The sequence below is a fragment of the Mya arenaria genome, chromosome 11 (genome assembly GCF_026914265.1).
Source record: "Mya arenaria isolate MELC-2E11 chromosome 11, ASM2691426v1".
Classification (NCBI taxonomy): Eukaryota; Metazoa; Mollusca; class Bivalvia; order Myida; family Myidae; genus Mya; species Mya arenaria.
This window is the reverse complement of record NC_069132.1, coordinates 43,139,499-43,162,007: the sequence shown is the minus strand read 5'-3', so window position 1 is coordinate 43,162,007 and position 22,509 is coordinate 43,139,499. Positions and strand designations below refer to the sequence as shown.

General features: G+C 36.5%; 1 protein-coding gene across 2 annotated transcripts in view; it reads left to right on the top strand.

The window, feature by feature from the left end:
* Positions 1 to 618: 618 nt before the first annotated feature.
* The window catches only part of LOC128207571 (centrosomal protein of 170 kDa-like), a 111,921-nt gene continuing 90,030 nt past the window's right edge, over positions 619 to 22,509 (top strand). Inside the window, exons 1-2 of one of the 2 annotated variants that reach the window (XM_052910590.1) lie at positions 619 to 1,415; positions 1,914 to 2,639. In XM_052910590.1, coding sequence (XP_052766550.1) covers positions 2,496 to 2,639 — 144 coding nt within the window. In that variant the 5' untranslated portion in view covers positions 619 to 1,415; positions 1,914 to 2,495. Of the gene's footprint in view, positions 1,416 to 1,749; positions 2,640 to 22,509 lie in introns of those variants that run through there. The other variant, XM_052910589.1, reaches the window with a different exon arrangement.

Genomic DNA, 22,509 nt, shown 5'->3' with positions numbered 1-22,509 from the left:
ATTTGTTTTTTTTAAAGTTTCACATCAAATTACAACATTGTACCTAAAAAGCTACATGGGCCTTTAAACTTGTGCATGTAGACATCAATAGGTAATAAACGCTCTAGAATAATTACTTGGCTACTCATTTATTCATTGACGGCAGGGATCTATCTGATATAACGTTTGATATAGGACAAGTCATTATAGACCTGAAATGACGACTTTTATTGCCTAAACAGGGATTTGATATTGGCGGAATAGATTTGAATTTCAAATTGATAGCTGTAATCTTTTTACAAATCATTTCACTTTCACTTTTATAAAAATCTTAATCTCATTAAAAGTGTAAGAGAAGTGTCAATGTAAGATTTATGAAAGCTCGTCTGAGTTTAAATAAGTTGTCTTCGTCGGGTCATAAGTTTTTATAGAAACGAAGTTTAGACGAAAACGGCCCCAATTTGAGCAAATAAAAGCCGATTTTACAGCTGTTTTAGTGTTTAGCCCTCTAAATATGGAAGGGTTGAAAACTTCAATGTGACAATAATTATTTAGTGACTCCAGCCAAAAATCCACCATGTATGCATTTGCCTTGTGGATAAGGTTTCAAATAATATGCATATGAAGAATTCTTTGCTATAATAGACACCTGTTATTTTTTTCTATATCGGTGTGGTCAAATCTGGAATACGTTATTTTAGTAATTGTTTCGAATAGCTCTTAACGTTCAGGGTCATTTATCTAAAGTTAAGTAGTTGTAAATTGGACGGGAAATTGTGCAGAGGTATGAAATAACAATGAGTTTATCTTATCATTTGTGTTAATGTCAGTCCTAGTGGTAAACGAACGGAATTTAATACCTTCGGAACAATGTCACTTCTTTAAAACCGGGATATCCGTTACAAAAGACAGTCAAACTGTCAAAACTTCAATTATTATAGAAGTGGTATGTAAGACTAGTGTTTTAAACACTCTGATAGCTTTATTTCGTTCTTTTTCGAACAGCTAATGATAATCATTATTACGCAGGTTTTTTTCGTTCACGTGCATAGAAAATAATAATTACTGGAGTGACAATGAATAATTATGTTATGAAATTGAGTGCTGGGACCCCACTTAAGAAAGTTCTTTTTTTAAATTTTAAAGGCATGTAGTTAATTAGAAAGACTTGGATTAAGTGTATATAACAAACAATGGCGACATGATTGATTTTCTGGTTTTGTGTTACCACTTCAGTTGTAAAAAGTTGTGAACAGTTTCGATGTGTCAAAGGGTGCAGTGATCAGCTGATTGGCTTCGAAAGATACGAGATTAGAAAACAGTGAAATCGTTCATTTGTTGGAGATAAAAAAGAAAATGGAGTTTATGAAATATTCACTGCAGATTTATAATGATTGGGTTCACGTCGGGTTTTTTGATGGATGACTTCCGAAAAGGTTTTTCATTTTTAAGGTCGTTAAATGCTTTGGTGAAGAATAAAATTAGATGATTGCTTTTGAGATTAACTTATTTGTCATTATTATTGAAAATAATTGAAAATTTTATTTAGAGGACAAATATAAATTTTTGTTATTATTTAAGTTTTATTTTTGATAAAGGTATTTGTCCGCATTAAAATTACTGAATTGAAAAATTCATTTTTCGTATAGAAATATATTAATCTGCATTTTATAGTAATGGTAAAGATATTTGTTCGCATGAGTGTTTGCACACAGGTAAAATAAACAGGAACTGTATTTGAGAGACGAAATATTGTGGTTGTCACGTAACATAATGTATATAGTACAATGCACTCAGATAATAAAGTTAAACGTTGTCGGAGAAAAGTAAGCATTTCATCAAAGTATTACGTTGTAGGGTTAAGCTTGTTTTGTTTCAGAATTGTAAATGTGCAGTTTAAAGTAACTCAAATTTTTATATCAATTGTGTTATAGTTTATCTGGCTGTTGGACAATATCAATAAACAAAGTCATAAGACACAAGTTTAAAACTTTTTGAAGTGAAGATAACTTTATCTTATTTTATTTCCTGATAATATTCAATTGTGAAAGAAAATATTACCACTGATGCAGAAAGGTGATGATAAATTCAGATGTGAGGAGTGTTATTAGATCGAAAAGTCAACATAAATGTTCGATGTTTCAAGACTTGAAGTTTTCCAAGTAAAAAATACTTGACACACAATGTGAGTTGTTTAAATCGAAATTATCTGACTAGATAAAGTGTTAGAAATCAAAAGATATTTTTGCGCTGTGTTATTTTTCGATATAGAGGACTTCAAATGTGTTTATTTTGATTTGGGACACGTTGGACTATGTGTGAGTGTTGGAAATTATAAGTTATCAAAATTGTTGATATTTTTGTATAGTGGACACGATATTTTCTTGTCTCTGCCTGCAGGACCCCTTTTATTTGCCCCGAAATTGGGATCAATGGGTTCACGTTTTTATTTTTTGGATTTATATCGGACATATTGAGCCCGCGTCAGTGTTTTTCGGAAGTATGTGTGATGTTCAATGTTAAGCATTAGTGAGAGTGTGGGCTCATTAGGCTGGGGAATGAGGGACCGTTGGACACGCCCTCCTACTAGACGTAGGGCCCTAAACCGGATCTACCGCACGCGGTCCTTACCATCGGAGAAACTCTACGAATATATGCAGGTATGTGAACTATTATTAGTTGACAGTCTTTTTTTGGTTATTTAGTTAATTTGGTTTATACTTATACCGGCCATTTTGTTAACGAGATTTTCAGTTAAATATTGTGTCTGTATTATCAATCTAATCAAACTTTCTAATAGCAAAATCAAATAAACATTGTGATAAAGCTTCTACTTTCAAATTTGATAGTTTATCCACTCAGAAATTTTATTTGGATAGAAAACAATCGTACAATACATGTACTGATAAGATGAGCTCATCAATTTAAGCTTGATGATGAATCCTATTTGATGGGGTGAGAGTGGTCTAGTGGTCTAGGTGTCCCCATCTCACTAAAGAGGTTGTGGGTTTGATCCCTACCAGGGGTATTTTTTCATTGGATACTTTATCATGACCTCCCAAATGGACACCAGTACTGCTTTCTTACTAGGAAATGAACTCGAGAGAGTGAATCTATAAACTATCTGCTTTTGTCACAATCGAGTTAAAAAGAAATTAGTATAAACTATTTATAGCTTGACTGTAATTTTAAAAACAGCCATATTCTAATATGACCCACTCTTGAATCTGAGTCCTGGGTAGAAACTAGTACTGGTTGGGCCGGTTGGGGCTTGAACCAACAGCCGTATTGGCGAGAGGTGGATTCCTATACCACATGAACCCTCTCACTAGACTGTATGTTTTTAGTTTTGTGAATGCGATGCAGTGGTTAAAATAAGCAAGCCCTAGGCCCTGAATTGGTAAAATGCTCTTATGACTTGCTCAAATGTATTTTTTGCAAAGGTCGATGCCAAGTATTAGTGTAAGAATTCAGACTGGTTGAACCATTGTCTAGTTTTGATGGTTGGAAATGGTTCCATTTCTTTGTCTTGTTTGATTAAAACTATAATAATTTAAGTTATCATCAAACACCATCTTACTGGTGTCTCAATTCACAATTGTACAAGGGTTTCTGTCCTGCCAGTGTGTTGAAGTAATCTGACACAATCCCCATAATGCCCAGTGACCATATATTAAGTATCATATCATTTGAAAGGGTTTTTATGAGTAGCAAAAGAATATGTTGAAATTTACCGAAAAAAAATCTTAAAAAGAAGCACTTTTGGCCTTGAAAGAATGCAAATTATGCCTATTTGTGTCGGATTTCAATTGAAACTATTTACAAAAGTACAAACTTAAAGAAGCTTTTATCAATAATATTATTTTCATTAATTTATTTAACACATTAGTAATCATCTAATTTGGGAATAAGAGTGCATAACTGTCAATTTATTCTTTTAACAACTAAAATTTCACAGTATCTTTTCATCTATTATTGCGATGTAATAGAATTCCTTAGGAAAAAAGTCTATAGCTATTTGATATCTGGTTATTTCTACAAGTGTGGTTATTGAAACATTTTTCTGTTATGTACATCACAGTACCACTGATGGTCAGTTTTGATACCATTAATTGCTTCATTTGTGTTTCTCCCTTGTTATAAGGTTCTGTCGCCTTCTTAGGTTTGATAAAAAAAGTCATTGACATTTTGAATTCTCTTTTTTTCGTAACGACCTAACCTATATCTCTCAATGGGATAACACATGATACGATCGTTCTTCACGAGGTTGTAGAAAGATGTAGAAACTGATTTACCCTTTAAGTCGCGATCATCATCATTTCGAGTCTGACTCTTTGGTGATGTAAATCTGAAGGAACCCACTGTGATCATGCAAATATCACATATTTTAGGTTTTGAATGTCGGAGATTGTGTCATTTTAAAAAACGAGGGTTTAAATTTTTGAGGTATTTTGTATAGATATGCAAATGAATTAAAATATACCCATATTTGATCACTAGGTTTGATGCAAAATGTCTAATGGTAGTAAAAATACAACCATTTTTTGAAGTTCTGTTTAAACATATAATTGTTGTACTTGAACTCTGTTTAGCCAAATTTACATTAAAATTAGGAATACAGCATTAGGCCAAAGTTAATGAATCATTTGTTCGGTGTTTCCAAACAGTCTCCAAATTTGTTACCTGCAACTCAAAACAATTTTTTTAAGCCATTTTTAAGGTCATTTATTTATATATATATATATATATTTTTTTTATATTTTTTTTATTTTTTTTTTATTTGAAATTAAGGGGTAAGAAAGTAAAAAACATGCACCAAATATCCTCCCTACCCTGTTTGTAGCGAAACACGAAACAATCTATTAATTCATTATGCCCTTAGAGTTACCCTTTGGGATTAAAGTTTTACATCATTTTTCGTTAATTGCTTATAACAGGATTTAATCTTTTTCTGCACGAGGGTGCAACTTCAATACTTCATTACGTGTGAATTAATGTGATTATTTCACCTGATATGGAAGGGCAGCGCATTAATCCAAGCATGTACTTGGTTAATCGCACATGGTCGTGGCTAATCAGTTTTTTTTGTCGCAGAATTATGAGTACTGGAGATTTCGGGTCGTTTCTTCAAGTATTTGTTCAGCTTTTCAAAATGCAAGCACTATATATTGTAGTATTGTTAAATATTATTGAAAGCTTTTCCTTAATGAACAATATTTAACAACATAGAAACGTCAATTTCATTTTTTGAATGGAAACTTTTCAACTTAATTCTATATTTTTAAAGAATACATTAACATGTATTCAGTTAAACATTTTTTTTTGTTATTTTATTTAATGAATAAAAAAGTTGTTCAAAGTTTACTGGGTGCATTTAGTTAAGTGAAAAGTACCAAAGCTCCTTATGATAATAATACAAGCAGATGTCTAAATATTAATTAAACAAAGAAGTACTCAGGTGGCACCCTCTTGCTAAGTGAGGCCCCTTAAATTGTTAATGAGGCACCCTTTCTAATGGAAAAGTTAATTTCGTTATTTTGTTGGAATTTGAAAGTTCTACAAATAATGATTGTATTGCACATTGTTCTAATTGCAATATTAAATTCTTTAATAATCTGCAAGTAGCCTATATATTAAAACCCAATTGAAACAAGTAATAGTAATTGTTTATATTTGCATTACTAGTCTATTTATTTGGTACAAGTCATGAGCTCTAATGCCGAATTAAGTGTTTAGAAAATTTAAAGCAAAAAAGAAAGAAAAAAATTACGAAGTGTCTGCGCGATTGTCTTTATACTAGACATCATGCATACAGGTCGTTAAATAACCGACTTTATAAAGCTGAATGGAATTTGGCCATTGTTTTGGTAATGCTTCCTTAATGATGAAATCTGTCTGGCAATCTCATTGACGGGAGACGTGATCATGGACAATTAGGAGTTAATATTTTTTTGTATATTCTTGGAGCAGACGATGCAAAATGAATTTCAATTTTAAAAGTTGAATTATCAGTACAAAAAATTATTGCGATATGTTGATTTTTAGGAAAAGATTGCACTTAGGGAAGTATAAGATATTACTCATTTTAGTAGGGGATGTTTTTCAACCAAACGACATCTCCGCCCTTTGTCAAACTAATTCAGGTTTTGATAAAGCAATGTCCTGAAGCTATTTTATCGCCAGTGATTTTAAAATACAATATTTGGTTAAGTAGGAGTGTTTTTAAGATCGACGCAGGTTTTAAAATGTGCGTCTTAGCTATAATAACATGCATGCAAATTTGCATGCTGTCAAATTTAAAATGTTTTGATGTTTGCTCGTATGAATAGGCGAGTTGTTTAATTTGCTTATCTCTCCATTGAATAAGAGATCCATAAACATTGTGTAATAAAACCATTAAAACGAACCTTGTTTTTCATGTTTGGGTGTCTGTCAGTAAAATGATTGCTTCAATGCATTAAAGGCACAGAATTTAAATAATATGAAGCAAAAAAATAATTTTATTTTAATGCTTTATGTATAATTTTTTTGACTTTAATGATAAATAATATAAGTTGAAGCCAAAAAAAAATATTTTCATTTGAATGCTTTATATTTAATATCATTTGACTATCGAATGATAAAAAAAATAATTATGTGCAGTAAAAGAATAATAATAGCTTTTATAAAAAAAAAATCAATTTAAATTGCTATGTGGCCTCAAATTGCCTAGTTACAAAAGCCACAAATCATCAGTAATATTATGTTATCTGTTTATAAATCATGTTTTTGTTTTTTTATCATTTAAAGTTAAATGAGTAAAAACTTTTAATGCGTTTAAATAAACAATTAATAGCTACGCGGCCTCAAATTGCCTAGTTACAAAAGTGCAAATTTATCAATAATATTATGTTATCTGTACGGTACATAAATCATGTTTTTTTTATCATTTAAAGATAAATGAGTAAAATAAATAATAATAATGTGTTTAAATAAAAATAACTATTTTTTGCATAAACCTATAATGCTCCTTTAATGCTGTGCACATTTAGTGCATTCAAGTTTTGGAACATGTTTCAAATACTTTGCCATCCAAATACTTAATCTTTGTTGACTGAATTACAAGATATAATTATTTTTTTAACGCCTAAGCTGTTTTTAAAGCATAAACTTACAAAAAACCATTTCCAAACTCTTATTTGGTAGACGAATGCATTCTGGCTCGACAAATGATTGATGTCTTTCATGACTTTACTGGGGTGAAATTTTCATAAGGAGAAGAAACTAAACAGTTATGAGTCATATTATGATGACTCAATTTGTTTATAATTTAAGTTAAAGAATTAAAAGTCCATATATATTATGATGCACATTATTCAAGGTTGCTAAGCAAAGACTGTGAAATCTTAGCATGTTTTAAGCCTTTCTGCAGAATTTAAATGAAAACCTAAATCATCAGATTATTTGATTCTGGCCGTGAACAGATAAAATAACTTTGTCAACAGTGATGGTAAGTCCTGGTGCAAGGCAAGGGGTAGATTTTATGCCTTGTGTTCAGAATTTGATCAACTCCCAGCATGGTTCTGCAATCATCTCCGAGATTAGAGGATTTGAGGGGCAGCCCGCAGGGATTACGGCAAACAATAGCTTTCCCCAGCAACTACATTCTGCTGTAGTTAAGGACATATATTTGTACCACTGCGAAGAGAAATTTGAAGTGGGGTATTTTGACACTTATTCAGTCAGTTGGTGGGTGATTTTTGGTTGGTTAGTTTGGGGGCTATTTCAATAAAAATCTTACTTGATTTGAGTCGCAAATTGAAATTATCTTAGTGTCATATTTTCGCTATTATCTTACGTATTTGTGTGCATTGAACTTTAGTCAGTATTAAAAATGATCACCAAAGTTGAGAAAAAAATTCACTATGTTGCCTATGTGATGAAGCACGGATTATTGAAGTCATGACTAAAATCCCTCATTGAAACTGCCCCAGGTTGGTTGGTTGGTTGGTTGGTTGGTAACAATGGTTGGTTGGTTGGTTGGCTTCCCAAGGGTCAGTCTTGTGCATAATGTTTTTGATTGAATGACTTGCATGATTTGCTTCATTATAAAGTGGTGTTTTGCCTGTCATATTTTCCAGATTCACAACCAAATCGTGGTCCTATTATCAAACAGGCCCAAATTCACTATGAGACTCACCCCTGAGTCTCTGGTTGGAGACTCAGAAAAGCGAACTCTTGACATTCTGAATTATCTGTATTATAGTTGTTTTTGACATAAAGTTAATAAATACTTGTTATAAACATTGTATTTGCAACATGTATGGCCAGTTTTTCCATGATCGCTCTTTAAATAATTAATGTACATAAAAATGAAGGTTTGGTATTTCAAATCTTGAATTTCATAATAAACTCAAGACATGTAAATACGGCAGAGCCTGTTCCAGTTTTAGTCCACAAATTAAAACATTAAAATACTGCTGATTTTGTCCGTAACTTTACAGGTGTCCTCGAATGCTTGTAAGCAAGGTAAGAAGATCACAACGATATTTTGTTGAAACTTGGCCCCCGAGTCTCAATATCAGAAAAGCAAATTCTTAAATTTCATAAATAATCTCAATTCTAGTTGTTTAGGACTTAAAATGAATAAATAATTGTTGAACATTTTATTTTCAATATGAATGGCCAGTTTTACAATTATTGCGCTTTAAATAATAATTGTACAACAAAATAATGAATCGCAGTATTAAATCCTAAGTGTCGAGTTTCATAATAAACTCAAGACGTAAGTGTATACGACGGAACCTGTTCCAGTTTTAGTTCATACGTTAAAACCTTAAAATACTGCTGATTTGAGTAATTACAATATGGTGAAACATTACGATGTTTATTTTGATCGCAACATGCATCATGACATATTGAGGTTTTGTTCACGCGAGTCTGTCATGTTGTCTTGATTGCTTGTAATGTTTCTTCAATTACTTTAAACAAGAGAAACATTAAAATATGACCCTGCACATCAAATAAGCGATCAATTTAAATGACAGGAGAACATGGCTTTTATAAGGAAGTTATTTGTATTTTCAATGTCAACTGACAACCCATTTTACAATTTATTTTTTTATTAAAGATAAAGGTGCGCTATGTTTTGACAATGTTGTAGGCGTTGCAAGTGGCTTCCTTAAGCATCAGTCTTGGCTGTAATTTTTTTTTGAGTAAATAACTTCCACGGTTTGATAGAATGCATGTCCTCCTTATAAGGCGTGGTCTTGTCTGACATATTTTCCATATCCAGAGCCATATTGTGGTACTGGGCCTAAATTTACCTAACACCCTGTACTCCGTTTCAATAAAGATCACAAGGCTTCAGATAATAAATTTCCAAGGGTAACTCCATTTTGGGTGTAAACTGCATTTCAATAAAGATATCATAAGAATTTGAATTGGATGGATTCTGTTCGTAACATTACAATGTGTCCCCGAGCACTCTTATTTTAAGCAGTGTAAGAAAATGACTAAGATATTTTGTTGAAACGCGGCACTGTGTCTCCATTTGAGACTCAGAAAAGCAAATTCTTAAATGCATAAATGATCTTAAATCATTAAGATGTAGTTGTTTTTTACATAAAATTAATAAATAATTGTTAAACATTGTATTTTCACCATGTATGGCCAGTTATAACATAATTGCTCTTTTAATAATAATTTTACAATGAAGTATGTTTCACAGTTTTGAGTCTCGAGTTTCATAATAAACTCAAGACTAAAGTGAATTCAGCGAAGCCAGTTCCACTGTTCCAGTTTTAGTCCACAAATTAAAACATTAAAATACTGCTGATTCGATTAGTTACGTTAAACGGTAAAACATTAAGATGTTGATTTTGATCGCATTATGAATCATGACACATTGAGGTTTTCTTCACGCGAGTCTGTCATGTTGTCTTGATTGCTTGTAATGTTTCTACGATAAGTTTTAATGACAGAAACATTGAAATATGTCCCTGTACATCAAATAAGCAATCAATATGAAAGACAGGAGAACATGGCTTTAATAAGGAAGTTGTTTGCATTTTCAATGTCAACTGACAACCCATTTGATTTTATTTTATTTAAAAAATAACCTTATATAAGCTGTGAAATGTTTCAACACTGTTGCAGAGGCGTAGCTGATGATTCAGACACACTAACGTAGGTAAAATCAATTGCAAACATTAATTATAACATACTTATTGCCATAAAAAGCAAATTTGGTGAAAAAGACAAAGGCAATGGTCTTCTGCATCACTTTACCGAACTTGTAACTAAAAAAAATTGGCTAAAAATTATATCGAGGGAGGTTGCGAATGTGTCCTTTGCCAATGCCTACTTGAATGTGTAGCTGCAATTACATGAAGAAGTTGAGTTTACAAGTTGTAAATAGACAAGTTTCCATTTAGAACTGTTTATTTGTAGGCTTCATGATACTCAAATAAATCCATTTCATCAAATAAATTCATTTCATCATGCTTGTATGTAACATGTCATTTTAATTTGTGCTTTGTACACATACCTTGATGACGTAGTGCATGAAAAGTAGTCCATGCTTACACACATCAGTACAAGTAGTGTTTCACAAGCTCTCTAATAACTACCCTTTGTTTGTTACCAACAATAACAGCAACAACAACAAAAACAACAATTATCTCTGTTTGCATTTTTACATAGATCTGGTTTATATGGTGCACGAAAAGTAGTCCACACTTTCACATACATGTACAGGTAGTGTTTGATGAGCTCTCTAATGACTAAGATTTCTTTGTTACCAACAGTAACAACACACAACAACTATTACCTTTATTTGCATTATACACAAAAAGTAGTCCATGCTTTCACATCTTTGTTTCACATGCTCTCTTATGACTATGCTTTGTTTATTACCGACAACAACAAAAACAGACACCAGCAAAAACACCAATATTATAAGCATTTTACACATACTTGGTTTATATAGTGTGCAAAAAGTAGTCCACACTTTCACATATATGTACCTGTACAAGTAGTGTTTTACAAGCTCTCTAATGTCTATGCTTTGTTTGTAACCAATAGCACCAATGCCACCACCACCATCACCACCAACAACAACAGCAACTACAACAATAACAACAACAACAGCAACTACAACAATAACAACAATAACCTTTATTTGTTATAACAGAGAGTTTTGTAAAGATATAATATTAGGTCTTTAAGTGACAGTATGATTTACATATGATTGATATTACTTCATATAAAAAAGAAAAGTGCATAATTAATAGTTTTGATCATACGTCAAATTAATAAAAAAATTAATAGGCAATAAAAGGTAAACAAACGGCTTAGGGTGTCAGTATTTCACACACAGGCGAGGAAGTTAGCTCCTGATTAACATTTTGTGGGTCGTTTGATAAAATTGATATGGATTCATAATGAACAGCAAACAAAGGATCATAAATTACACCGGCTTCTGATTTATGGATCGTGCATGGATGAAAGTAAATATTTGATTATAATGCAGACATTATCACATTTTTTTTTATTTGCGTAGGCCCCAACAAAATCTTTGTGTTCAGGTTACGCGACCCTACATACAAATAAGGCCTTACGTTTTTATATGTTTTATTTTTAACCTTTCAAGCTTTATACAGAAGCTATTTCTGAATGACGACAATAAGTTTCTTATTTATAGCCCAATAAATAATAAATAGCTTCCCTTCCCTTTTTTAACCAGGATATAATCCTAATCGAACCATTAATTCTTTTTTGGTCCTACTTAAAAGCTTTATGTATACAGCAATTTATTGTTTGTTCATCTATGATTAGAAGATATAATAACTAATATTGTATTAAACTGTAACCCCTCCCCCTCCCCCCTCCCACTTTCTTTCCTTATTCCTTGTATCTACACGGATATTTTCCTTAAATGGGAAATTTTAATAGTCAAAAGTAACAGGCTGTTTCACGATGTGTTATTCATTGTTAAGGATGTTGAAAGTCATTGATTGGTCATAAACTGTGTAGTCATACTTAAAAAAAATATACATATATGAATATTTCTACAATAATGGACTCAAGATATTTGTTATGAGTGATAAGTGAAATACAGCTTATCCATAATTCTGTCCTTATTCCTTGTCACAACAAGGATATTTCCTACAGAAGTAACAGGATGTTTTACGATGTATTATACATAGTTGAGGATGTTTGTCCATTCTGTGAGAGACCTCATTCCTTCACTGTATCAGATTTCCCTAATGGGGCTCGTTATCACTGAGGTTGGACATGAAAATTGGAAAAGCAAATATTGACACATCACAAAATATGAATGTTCGGTCATTGACACTGACTGAGGACAGTTTATTGTCTGACCTTTCTGCCTGTCTGAAAGCTCTTTTTAATGTCTTGAAACTGTGTATGTCTGCACATTAATACAGCAGTGTTTGTTGCAGACATAATACACAAGCAGATCCCGGGTGGTGCATCTGGCGTGCCATCCCTAAAATCGTTCCAAGTTTTTATATAAATATAGGAGAAAAGAAGTACTAAAATATGCCCAAAATACACAATATCAGGCTAAAATTGTTAAAAAATTTCTAGGTTGATTAACCCCAGCTACCCCCCCCCCCCCACCCCAGGCAACAATTTAAACCACATAAATTTCAGCTCTGAGGGTAGTGCGCTGGTCATAAGGTTATGCCTCTATGTTACGCCCCTTCTAATGTCAAATTCTGGATCTGCCCTTGGAACAGTAATTTTTATTTTAAAAATCACAGGTTTCGTGAGGGGGTTCTTATTGGGCGTCAACTATATTTGATATTACTCAAGAAATACTCCAACTAGGGACCAGTTCATAAATTGCAGAACAATGCTTTCAATATTGTCCACGTTGCACTATAAAATGTGAAGTTCAGTGTGTTTTAAAAAAATTAACGCTTCAATTAATAATGAAATAATAAATTATAATAGCTCTGATTATCATTTTGAAAATTTTGATTTTAAATACCAACTTTCCCCCAAATAGATGAAGGTTACACAGTACTATTACAATATCCTTTATATTTCTAAACCTCCTACACAGTAATCTCTCTTGGCGAGCAGCAAAAAAGCGAGTTTTGAAAAATTAACATTGAGCTTAATTGTTTGTTTTGAAAATGTCATTCAAAAGAATGAACTCCAGATAATTCCCTCTCAATGTGTAGTATTTTTTATCCCTGTTCTAAATCTCATAAGGGTAAAATGTGTTCACAAAAACAAAAATACAATATATAAACCCAGAATTCACATAACTGGGTTTTCCCATGCCGGTACAAATAAAAGGTGAATTTCATGCTATTGAAATTCATGTATTAGACCAATGACCCTTATTGTTTCGGAAGTAACGTGTGTAAATCTTTGGTATAATTTGGTGTACCGGAGGATTAGCATGGGAAAACCAGAATATCTACAATTCTGGGCTTAAACTATTGTAACAATATTATCAACCATAATGTCCTTCGAACATATGTATACCAACAATGTTATCATTGAAATAATAACCTTTTTTTGGTTATCTACATGCACATTTCTCTTCTTATTTTATTGCGCCGACTTGATGCTATGCAACAATGTTTTTCTTGTCTCCTATTGTTCATGAAATCCTATTATGAGAATGGGGCAAAAATGCATGATTTGATCCCAACTTCCTGAAGCAAAGATGCCTAGGCTGGATAGAGTTAAAAATAGGACAATACAATACATCCTGTGCTTATTATATGGTAATAACTCAAACATGAAAATAACAGGAAAAGACTAACATTTTATGTCTATAGTAAAAAAAATACCCCACATGCAAATTTTGCACCCATGTCAAAATATCTATTTTTGTATTTAATAATAACAACATCATCTGAATAAATTGACAAAGTAAGTAATATAATATTTTATAATAAGAATAATATATTCTAAATAACTTGGAACAGTTTGTTTTGTAATTGTGTTTGTATTACAGTGTACATTGTTCAACTGATGTTACCATTGTTGCTTTTGCATATTTGTAATATACATATTTGTTGTCTCGGGCCGGTGGTATTTAGCATATAAAATATTGAACTTGTTAACTTGGTACAGTCCATGGTCGTCATCTCCTGATGTTAGGTTTTAAATTGTTAGATTTTGAATTGTAAAGAGCATGAAGGGAGATAATTTATATTTTTAGAATAATAATTCATGTCCATTTGTCTCCCTTGGCTTATGCTGTGAATTTACAAGTTATTATTATAAGAAAATGAATATATGAAAAGAATAATAGATTCTGAAATAAGACAGACAAACTCATTTCTTTTGTTTTATAGCTGTCAATATCAAGTTTTGCATTTACAAATGCGGTTAAGGGATTAACTCTATGTCTACAGTGCAGAGTGCTGAATCATTCAATTTCTACCAAGGTCACACGTGCTCAGAGTCTGGTCAGCCTCCATTTATCTGGGTTTGGGCCCTCTTTCTTTTTTGGTCTTGTTTGTTTAATATTTAAGATGTCATTCATTGTTGTCACACAACCACTTTTTCAGGTCTCAATTATTATCTTGTCCTGTGCAACTCATCCACTGATAAATGTAAATTTCCCCATTGAAGTTTCTTAATTCTTTCACTGTACTGGGGAAGAAGTCGGGTCAAGCCATTATGTATCCAATAGGGACTGGCAGATCTTTGTACTGGGGATGGGGTGGGGTCAAGTCATTATGCAGCCAATAGGTGCAGGCAGACCTTTGTACTGGGGATGCAGTGGGGTCAAGCCAAAATACAGCCAATAAGTGCAGGCAGACCTTTGTACTGGGGATGCAGTGGGGTCAATCCATAATGCAGCCAATAAGTGCAGGCAGACCTTTATACTGGGGATGCAGTGGGGTCAAGCCATAATGCAGCCAATAAGTGCAGGCAGACCTTTGTACTGGGGATGCAGTGGGGTCAAGCCATAATGCAGCCAATAAGTGCAGGCAGACCTTTAACACTGGGGCTGCAGTTGGGTCAAGCCATAGTACAGCCAATAAGTGCAGGCATACCTTTATACTGGGGATGCAGTTGGGTCAATTCATAATGCAGCCAATAAGTGCAGGCATACCTTTATACTGGGGATGCAGTGGGGTCAAGCCATAATGCAGCCAATAAGTGCAGGCAGACCTTTAACACTGGGGATGCAGTGGGGTCAATTCATAATGCAGCCAATAAGTGCTGGCATACCTTTAACACTGGGGATGCAGTGGGGTCAATTCATAATGCAGCCAATAAGTGCAGGCAGACCTTTAACACTGGGGATGCAGTGGGGTCAATTCATAATGCAGCCAATAAGTGCAGGCAGACCTTTGTACTGGGGATGCAGTGGGGTCAATTCATAATGCAGCCACTAAGTGCAGGCAGACCTTTATACTGGGGATGCAGTGGGGTCAAGCCATAATGCAGCCAATAAGTGCAGGCAGACCTTTAACACTGGGGATGCAGTTGGGTCAATTCATAATGCAGCCAATAAGTGCAGGCAGACCTTTAACACTGGGGATGCAGTAGGGTCAAGCCATAATGCAGCCAATAAGTGCAGGCAGACCTTAAACACTGGGGATGCAGTGGGGTCAATTCATAATGCAGCCAATAAGTGCAGGCAGACCTTTAACACTGGGGATGCAGTGGGGTCAATTCATAATGCAGCCAATAAGTGCAGGCAGACCTTTAACACTGGGGAGCAGTGGGGTCAATTCATAATGCAGCCAATAAGTACTGGCAGACCTTTAACACTGGGGATGCAGTTGGGTCAATTCATAATGCAGCCAATAAGTGCAGGCAGACCTTTAACACTGGGGATGCAGTTGGGTCAATTCATAATGCAGCCAATAAGTGCAGGCAGACCTTTAACACTGGGGATGCAGTGGGGTCAATTCATAATGCAGCCAATAAGTGCAGGCAGACCTTTAACACTGGGGATGCAGTGGGGTCAATTCATAATGCAGCCAATAAGTGCAGGCAGACCTTCAACACTGGGGATGCAGTGGGGTCAATTCATAATGCAGCCAATAAGTGCAGGCAGACCTTTAACACTGGGGATGCAGTGGGGTCAATTCATAATGCAGCCAATAAGTGCAGGCAGACCTTTAACACTGGGGATGCAGTGGGGTCAATTCATAATGCAGCCAATAAGTGCAGGCAGACCTTTGTACTGGGGATGCAGTGGGGTCAAGCCATAATGCAGCCAATAAGTGCAGGCAGACCTTTAACACTGGGGATGCAGTGGGGTCAATTCATAATGCAGCCAATAAGTGCAGGCAGACCTTTAACACTGGGGATGCAGTGGGGTCAATTCATAATGCAGCCAATAAGTGCAGGCAGACCTTTAACACTGGGGATGCAGTGGGGTCAATTCATAATGCAGCCAATAAGTGCAGGCAGACCTTTAACACTGGGGATGCAGTGGGGTCAAGCCATAATGCAGCCAATAAGTGCAGGCAGACCTTTAACACTGGGGATGCAGTGGGGTCAATTCATAATGCAGCCAATAAGTGCAGGCAGACCTTTAACACTGGGGATGCAGTTGGGTCAAGCCATAATGCAGCCAATAAGTGCAGGCAGACCTTTATACTGGGGATGCAGTGGGGTCAATTCATAATGCAGCCAATAAGTGCAGGCAGACCTTTAACACTGGGGATGCAGTGGGGTCAATTCATAATGCAGCCAATAAGTGCAGGCAGACCTTTAACACTTGGGATGCATAGGGGTCAATTCATAATGCAGCCAATAAGTGCAGGCAGACCTTTAACACTGGGGATGCAGTGGGGTCAATTCATAATGCAGCCAATAAGTGCAGGCAGACCTTTAACACTGGGGATGCAGTGGGGTTAATTCACAATGCAGCCAATAAGTGCAGGCAGACCTTTAACACTGGGGATGCAGTGGGGTCAATTCATAATGCAGCCAATAAGTGCAGGCAGACCTTTGTACTGGGGATGCAGTGGGGTCAAACCATAATGCAGCCAATAAGTGCAGGCAGACCTTTATACTGGGGATGCAGTGGGGTCAAGCCATAATGCAGCCAATAAGTGCAGGCAGACCTTTAACACTGGGGATGCAGTGGGGTCAAGCCATAATGCAGCCAATAAGTGCAGGCAGACTTAACACTGGGGATGCAGTTGGGTCAATTCATAATGCAGCCAATAAGTGCAGGCAGACTTTTAACACTGGGGATGCAGTTAGGTCAATTCATAATGCAGCCAATAAGTGCAGGCAGACCTTAACACTGGGGATGCAGTGGGGTCAATTCATAATGCCGCCAATAAGTGCAGGCAGACCTTTATACTGGGGATGCAGTTGGGTCAAGCCATAATGCAGCCAATAAGTGCAGGCAGACCTTCAACACTGGGGATGCAGTGGGGTCAATTCATAATGCCGCCAATAAGTGCAGGCAGACCTTTATACTGGGGATGCAGTGGGGTCAAGCCATAATGCAGCCAATAAGTGCAGGCAGACCTTTAACACTGGGGATGCAGTGGGGTCAATTCATAATGCAGCCAATAAGTGCAGGCAGACCTTTAACACTGGGGATGCAGTGGGGTCAAGCCATAATGCAGCCAATAAGTGCAGGCAGACCTTTAACACTGGGGATGCAGTGGGGTCAATTCATAATGCAGCCAATAAGTGCAGGCAGACCTTTAACACTGGGGATGCAGTTGGGTCAAGCCATAATGCAGCCAATAAGTGCAGGCAGACCTTTATACTGGGGATGCAGTGGGGTCAATTCATAATGCAGCCAATAAGTGCAGGCAGACCTTTAACACTGGGGATGCAGTGGGGTCAATTCATAATGCAGCCAATAAGTGCAGGCAGACCTTTAACACTTGGGATGCATAGGGGTCAATTCATAATGCAGCCAATAAGTGCAGGCAGACCTTTAACACTGGGGATGCAGTGGGGTCAATTCATAATGCAGCCAATAAGTGCAGGCAGACCTTTAACACTGGGGATGCAGTGGGGTCAATTCACAATGCAGCCAATAAGTGCAGGCAGACCTTTAACACTGGGGATGCAGTGGGGTCAATTCATAATGCAGCCAATAAGTGCAGGCAGACCTTTGTACTGGGGATGCAGTGGGGTCAAACCATAATGCAGCCAATAAGTGCAGGCAGACCTTTATACTGGGGATGCAGTGGGGTCAAGCCATAATGCAGCCAATAAGTGCAGGCAGACCTTTGTACTGGGGATGCAGTGGGGTCAAGCCATAATGCAGCCAATAAGTGCAGGCAGACCTTTATACTGGGGATGCAGTGGGGTCAAGCCATAATGCAGCCAATAAGTGCAGGCAGACCTTTAACACTGGGGATGCAGTGGGGTCAATTCATAATGCAGCCAATAAGTGCAGGCAGACCTTTAACACTGGGGATGCAGTTGGGTCAATTCATAATGCAGCCAATACGTGCAGGCAGACCTTTAACACTGGGGATGCAGTGGGGTCAATTCATAATGCAGCCAATAAGTGCAGACAGACCTTTAACACTGGTGATGCAGTGGGGTCAATTCATAATGCAGCCAATAAGTGCAGGCAGACCTTTATACTGGGGATGCAGTGGGGTCAATTCATAATGCAGCCAATAAGTGCAGGCAGACCTTTAACACTCGGGATGCAGTTGGGTCAATTCATAATGCAGCCAATAAGTGCAGGCAGACTTTTAACACTGGGGATGCAGTGGGGTCAAGCCATAATGCAGCCAATAAGTGCAGGCAGACCTTTATACTGGGGATGCAGTGGGGTCAATTCATAATGCAGCCAATAAGTGCAGGCAGACCTTTAACACTGGGGATGCAGTGGGGTCAATTCATAATGCAGCCAATAAGTGCAGGCAGACTTTTAACACTGGGGATGCAGTGGGGTCAATTCATAATGCAGCCAATAAGTGCAGGCAGACTTTTAACACTGGGGATGCAGTGGGGTCAAGCCATAATGCAGCCAATAAGTGCAGGCAGACTTTTTACACTGGGGATGCAGTTGGGTCAATTCATAATGCAGCCAATAAGTGCAGGCAGACCTTTAACACTGGGGATGCAGTGGGGTCAAGCCATAATGCAGCCAATAAGTGCAGGCAGACTTTTAACACTGGGGATGCAGTGGGGTCAATTCATAATGCAGCCAATAAGTGCAGGCAGACCTTTAACACTGGGGATGCAGTGGGGTCAATTCATAATGCAGCCAATAAGTGCAGGCAGACCTTTAACACTGGGGATGCAGTGGGGTCAAGCCATAATGCAGCCAATAAGTGCAGGCAGACCTTTAACACTGGGGATGCAGTGGGGTCAATTCATAATGCAGCCAATAAGTGCAGGCAGACCTTTAACACTTGGGATGCAGTGGGGTCAATTCACAATGCAGCCAATACGTTCAGGCAGACCTTTAACACTGGGGATGCAGTGGGGTCAAGCCATAATGCAGCCAATATGTTCAGGCAGGCCTTTGTCCTGGGGATGCAGTGGGGTCAAGCCATAATGCAGCCTGCAATAAGTTCAGGCAGGCCTTTGTACTGGGGATGTGGTTGGGTCAAGCCATAATGCAGCCAAAACGGACAGATAGATCATGGAACTTGGGATGCGGTAGGGTCAAGCCATAATGCAGCCAAAGGGACAGGCAGACCTTTAAACTAGGGATGCGGTGGGGTCTAGCCATAATGTAGCCAATAAGTCCAGGAATACCTGTGTACTGGGGATGTGGTGGGGTCTAGCCATAATGCAGCAAATAGGTACAGGCAGACCTTTAACACTGGGGATGTGGTGGGGTCTAGCCATAATGCAGCAAATAGGTACAGGCAGACCTTTAACACTGGGGATGTGGTGGGGTCTAGCCATAATGCAGCAAATAAGTACAGGCAGACCTTTAACACTGGGGATGTGGTGAGGTCAAGCCATAATGCAGCCAATAGGTGCAGGCAGACCTTTAACACTGGGGATGTGGTGAGGTCAAGCCATAATGCAACCTATGCGTGCGGGCATACCTGTATACTGGGGATGTGGTGAGGTCAAGCCATAATGCAACCAATAGGTGCAGGCAGACCTTTGTACTGAGGATGCAGTGGGGTGAAGTCATAATGCAGCCAATGGGTGCAAAAAGACCTTTGTGCCAAAGATGTGGTGGGGTCAAGGCATAATGCAACTGGTCAAGCCAAAATGCAGTAGGTGCGGGCAAACCTTACAATCTAAAAACATCCAGATTCACTTTAATCTTGTGCTTAATTTTCAACCTTTTTTTCAATCTTTAACAACAATAAACTACAGTGTCCAACAACAAAAAACAACATTTTTGAAGTTTAAGCTTTCTTATTTGCATTTGGAACATAGACAAATATCGGCTCTTTAAATTTCCGGAAATAATTATACCTTGTTTCCTCAATCATAGATAGAGTGACAGTGCCTTACATAGGCTACAAAAGTGTTATGGTAAAAAAATTATGCCTCTAATGGCTATGCAACTTAAATCCTTTTCTCTTTGCTGTTGTTTTGTTCAAAAAAAAGAATATATTTAACAAGTGCTTGTATTTCTGGAGGGTTATCAAGTGACAACTACATCTCTCCAGCTGAGGGTGGTTAGGTGTACCATACTGTCGCCTTTTTCCTGTGCACTTTAAATATTGAGTTCTTACATGAGGGTGATGCTGCATGTTCTTAATACAGGCATGTATGCCATCTAGGAGATGCATTGAGGATACTGTTGATGTATCATCAACGTCATCATTATCAACAACAGCGTCATCACCACCATGATCATCACCACCACCACAACCACTTGATCCACCACAAAAACCATCATTTTCAGCATTATCATCAACATCATCATCAGCTGCAGCAGCAGCACTGCCAACATCATCATAATCAACAGCATCATCACCACAATCACCATCGTTTTCAGCATCATCATCATCATCAGAAGCTGCAGTATCAGTGGTAGCAGAAATAACATTACTACTTAATTACATAAGAGCCATTAAAAGACACCAATGCAAATAGTCAAATAGCTTTTGATTGTGCTTAAGAAATTTTCGCCTACATCTTTATTGTCATGAATGAATTTTAGGGAAGAAGGTTTACATTTTGGATGATTTTATTCAAAACCAGCGGGTTCATCATTAGATAACAAAATAAAAGCTAGGTAACATCTAAGTGAAAAAGATCGGAGCTAGATAGTTCACACTTGAGTTCGTATAGTTCTTGCTGTAATGTCCAGATACTGTTTTAAACGTGAATGGTTTTAAACGGTGATAGTGTTAAAAAAATTGTGAAACAAGAATAGTATATTGTTATTTTATTTTTGGGAAAGTGCTCTGAGTGACATTTAGTAGATTAGATATCTGTCAATGGTTGTGTAATGTGAACTGTAGAGATATTTTGATTCATGGGACTTATTTAGAAGAAAACAAAATATTGTTTGAAAATGAATTTTGGATAAAATATTCTGGAAGCATTCAAAATTGTTTCTCAGTCATTGTGAAAAAGTACAGATTGTGGCTTGATGTATAGTTATTGATATGATTCTAGAATTTAAGTGGTCGAAATTTGCACAAGCCCGCAAGCCCTGCAATGGTTTTATTTTCGGGCTTGTTCAAACAATGGATTATATATAGCAGGGCTTATTCATAATGTTTGATGCCAGGCACTAGTGCAAGAACTTTGGGCTTATTTGTGTGATAGTCTTATTCTGGTGATACAAAATACAGCGAGGATGCAAGATATAATAAATGTTGATGTTACCTCACTATGTGTATGCTACATGGCAGAATAATGCATGAACGAGAAGAATACAGAATGAGTTTTTTAGTTTCTCATGAGTTAATTACCTAATTGCTCATAACAGCTCTCTCAGAGCATGGGAAAGTTTTTAGGGTGAGGCAAGAAGACATTGTATCTTAAAGGGACTAGACACCAGATGGTTCCAGAATCGGAAAATACAGTATTTTAATAGGATTGTCAATACAAGCTTATATGAGGCTGATAATATAATATTTTTACATGGTTGAAATAATATTTTGTTGCTGTTTCAATTGAGTTTACCCGTTTAAAATGGCGCATGATGGTTTCCCGGTTTTTAGTGTGTATTTAGCTTGTGATTGTCATGTGATTAGTACAGATACATATACTGACGCTATTTTTAAATTTACTGGTATTCAAGTGATAGACAAACCCAGTAAATTTTTCGTATTGGAAAAATCGCAAAAACTTCTCAAGATACATGTGTTGTAAGCGATGTGATAGATCCGTAATTAAGATTCAATGTGTTGTACACAATGATATCAATTTTATATAAGTTTTTGACAATTTTCTTTTTTTCTTGCAAGTGTATCATCTGGTGTCTAGTCCCTTTAAATAATTCTCTCATTAGCAGCCAGGTGTGGTTCTAGATCTGTGGATGTTCAATGTGGTGTTAATTAGGGGCCAATTTGAGAGAAAAAATGTATAATTTAGGGTTGAAAACAAAGGAATTCTTTCCGCTTGTATTTTTTATGTCACATAGATTTTTTATGCTTCTATACCATGCTTTTGAGA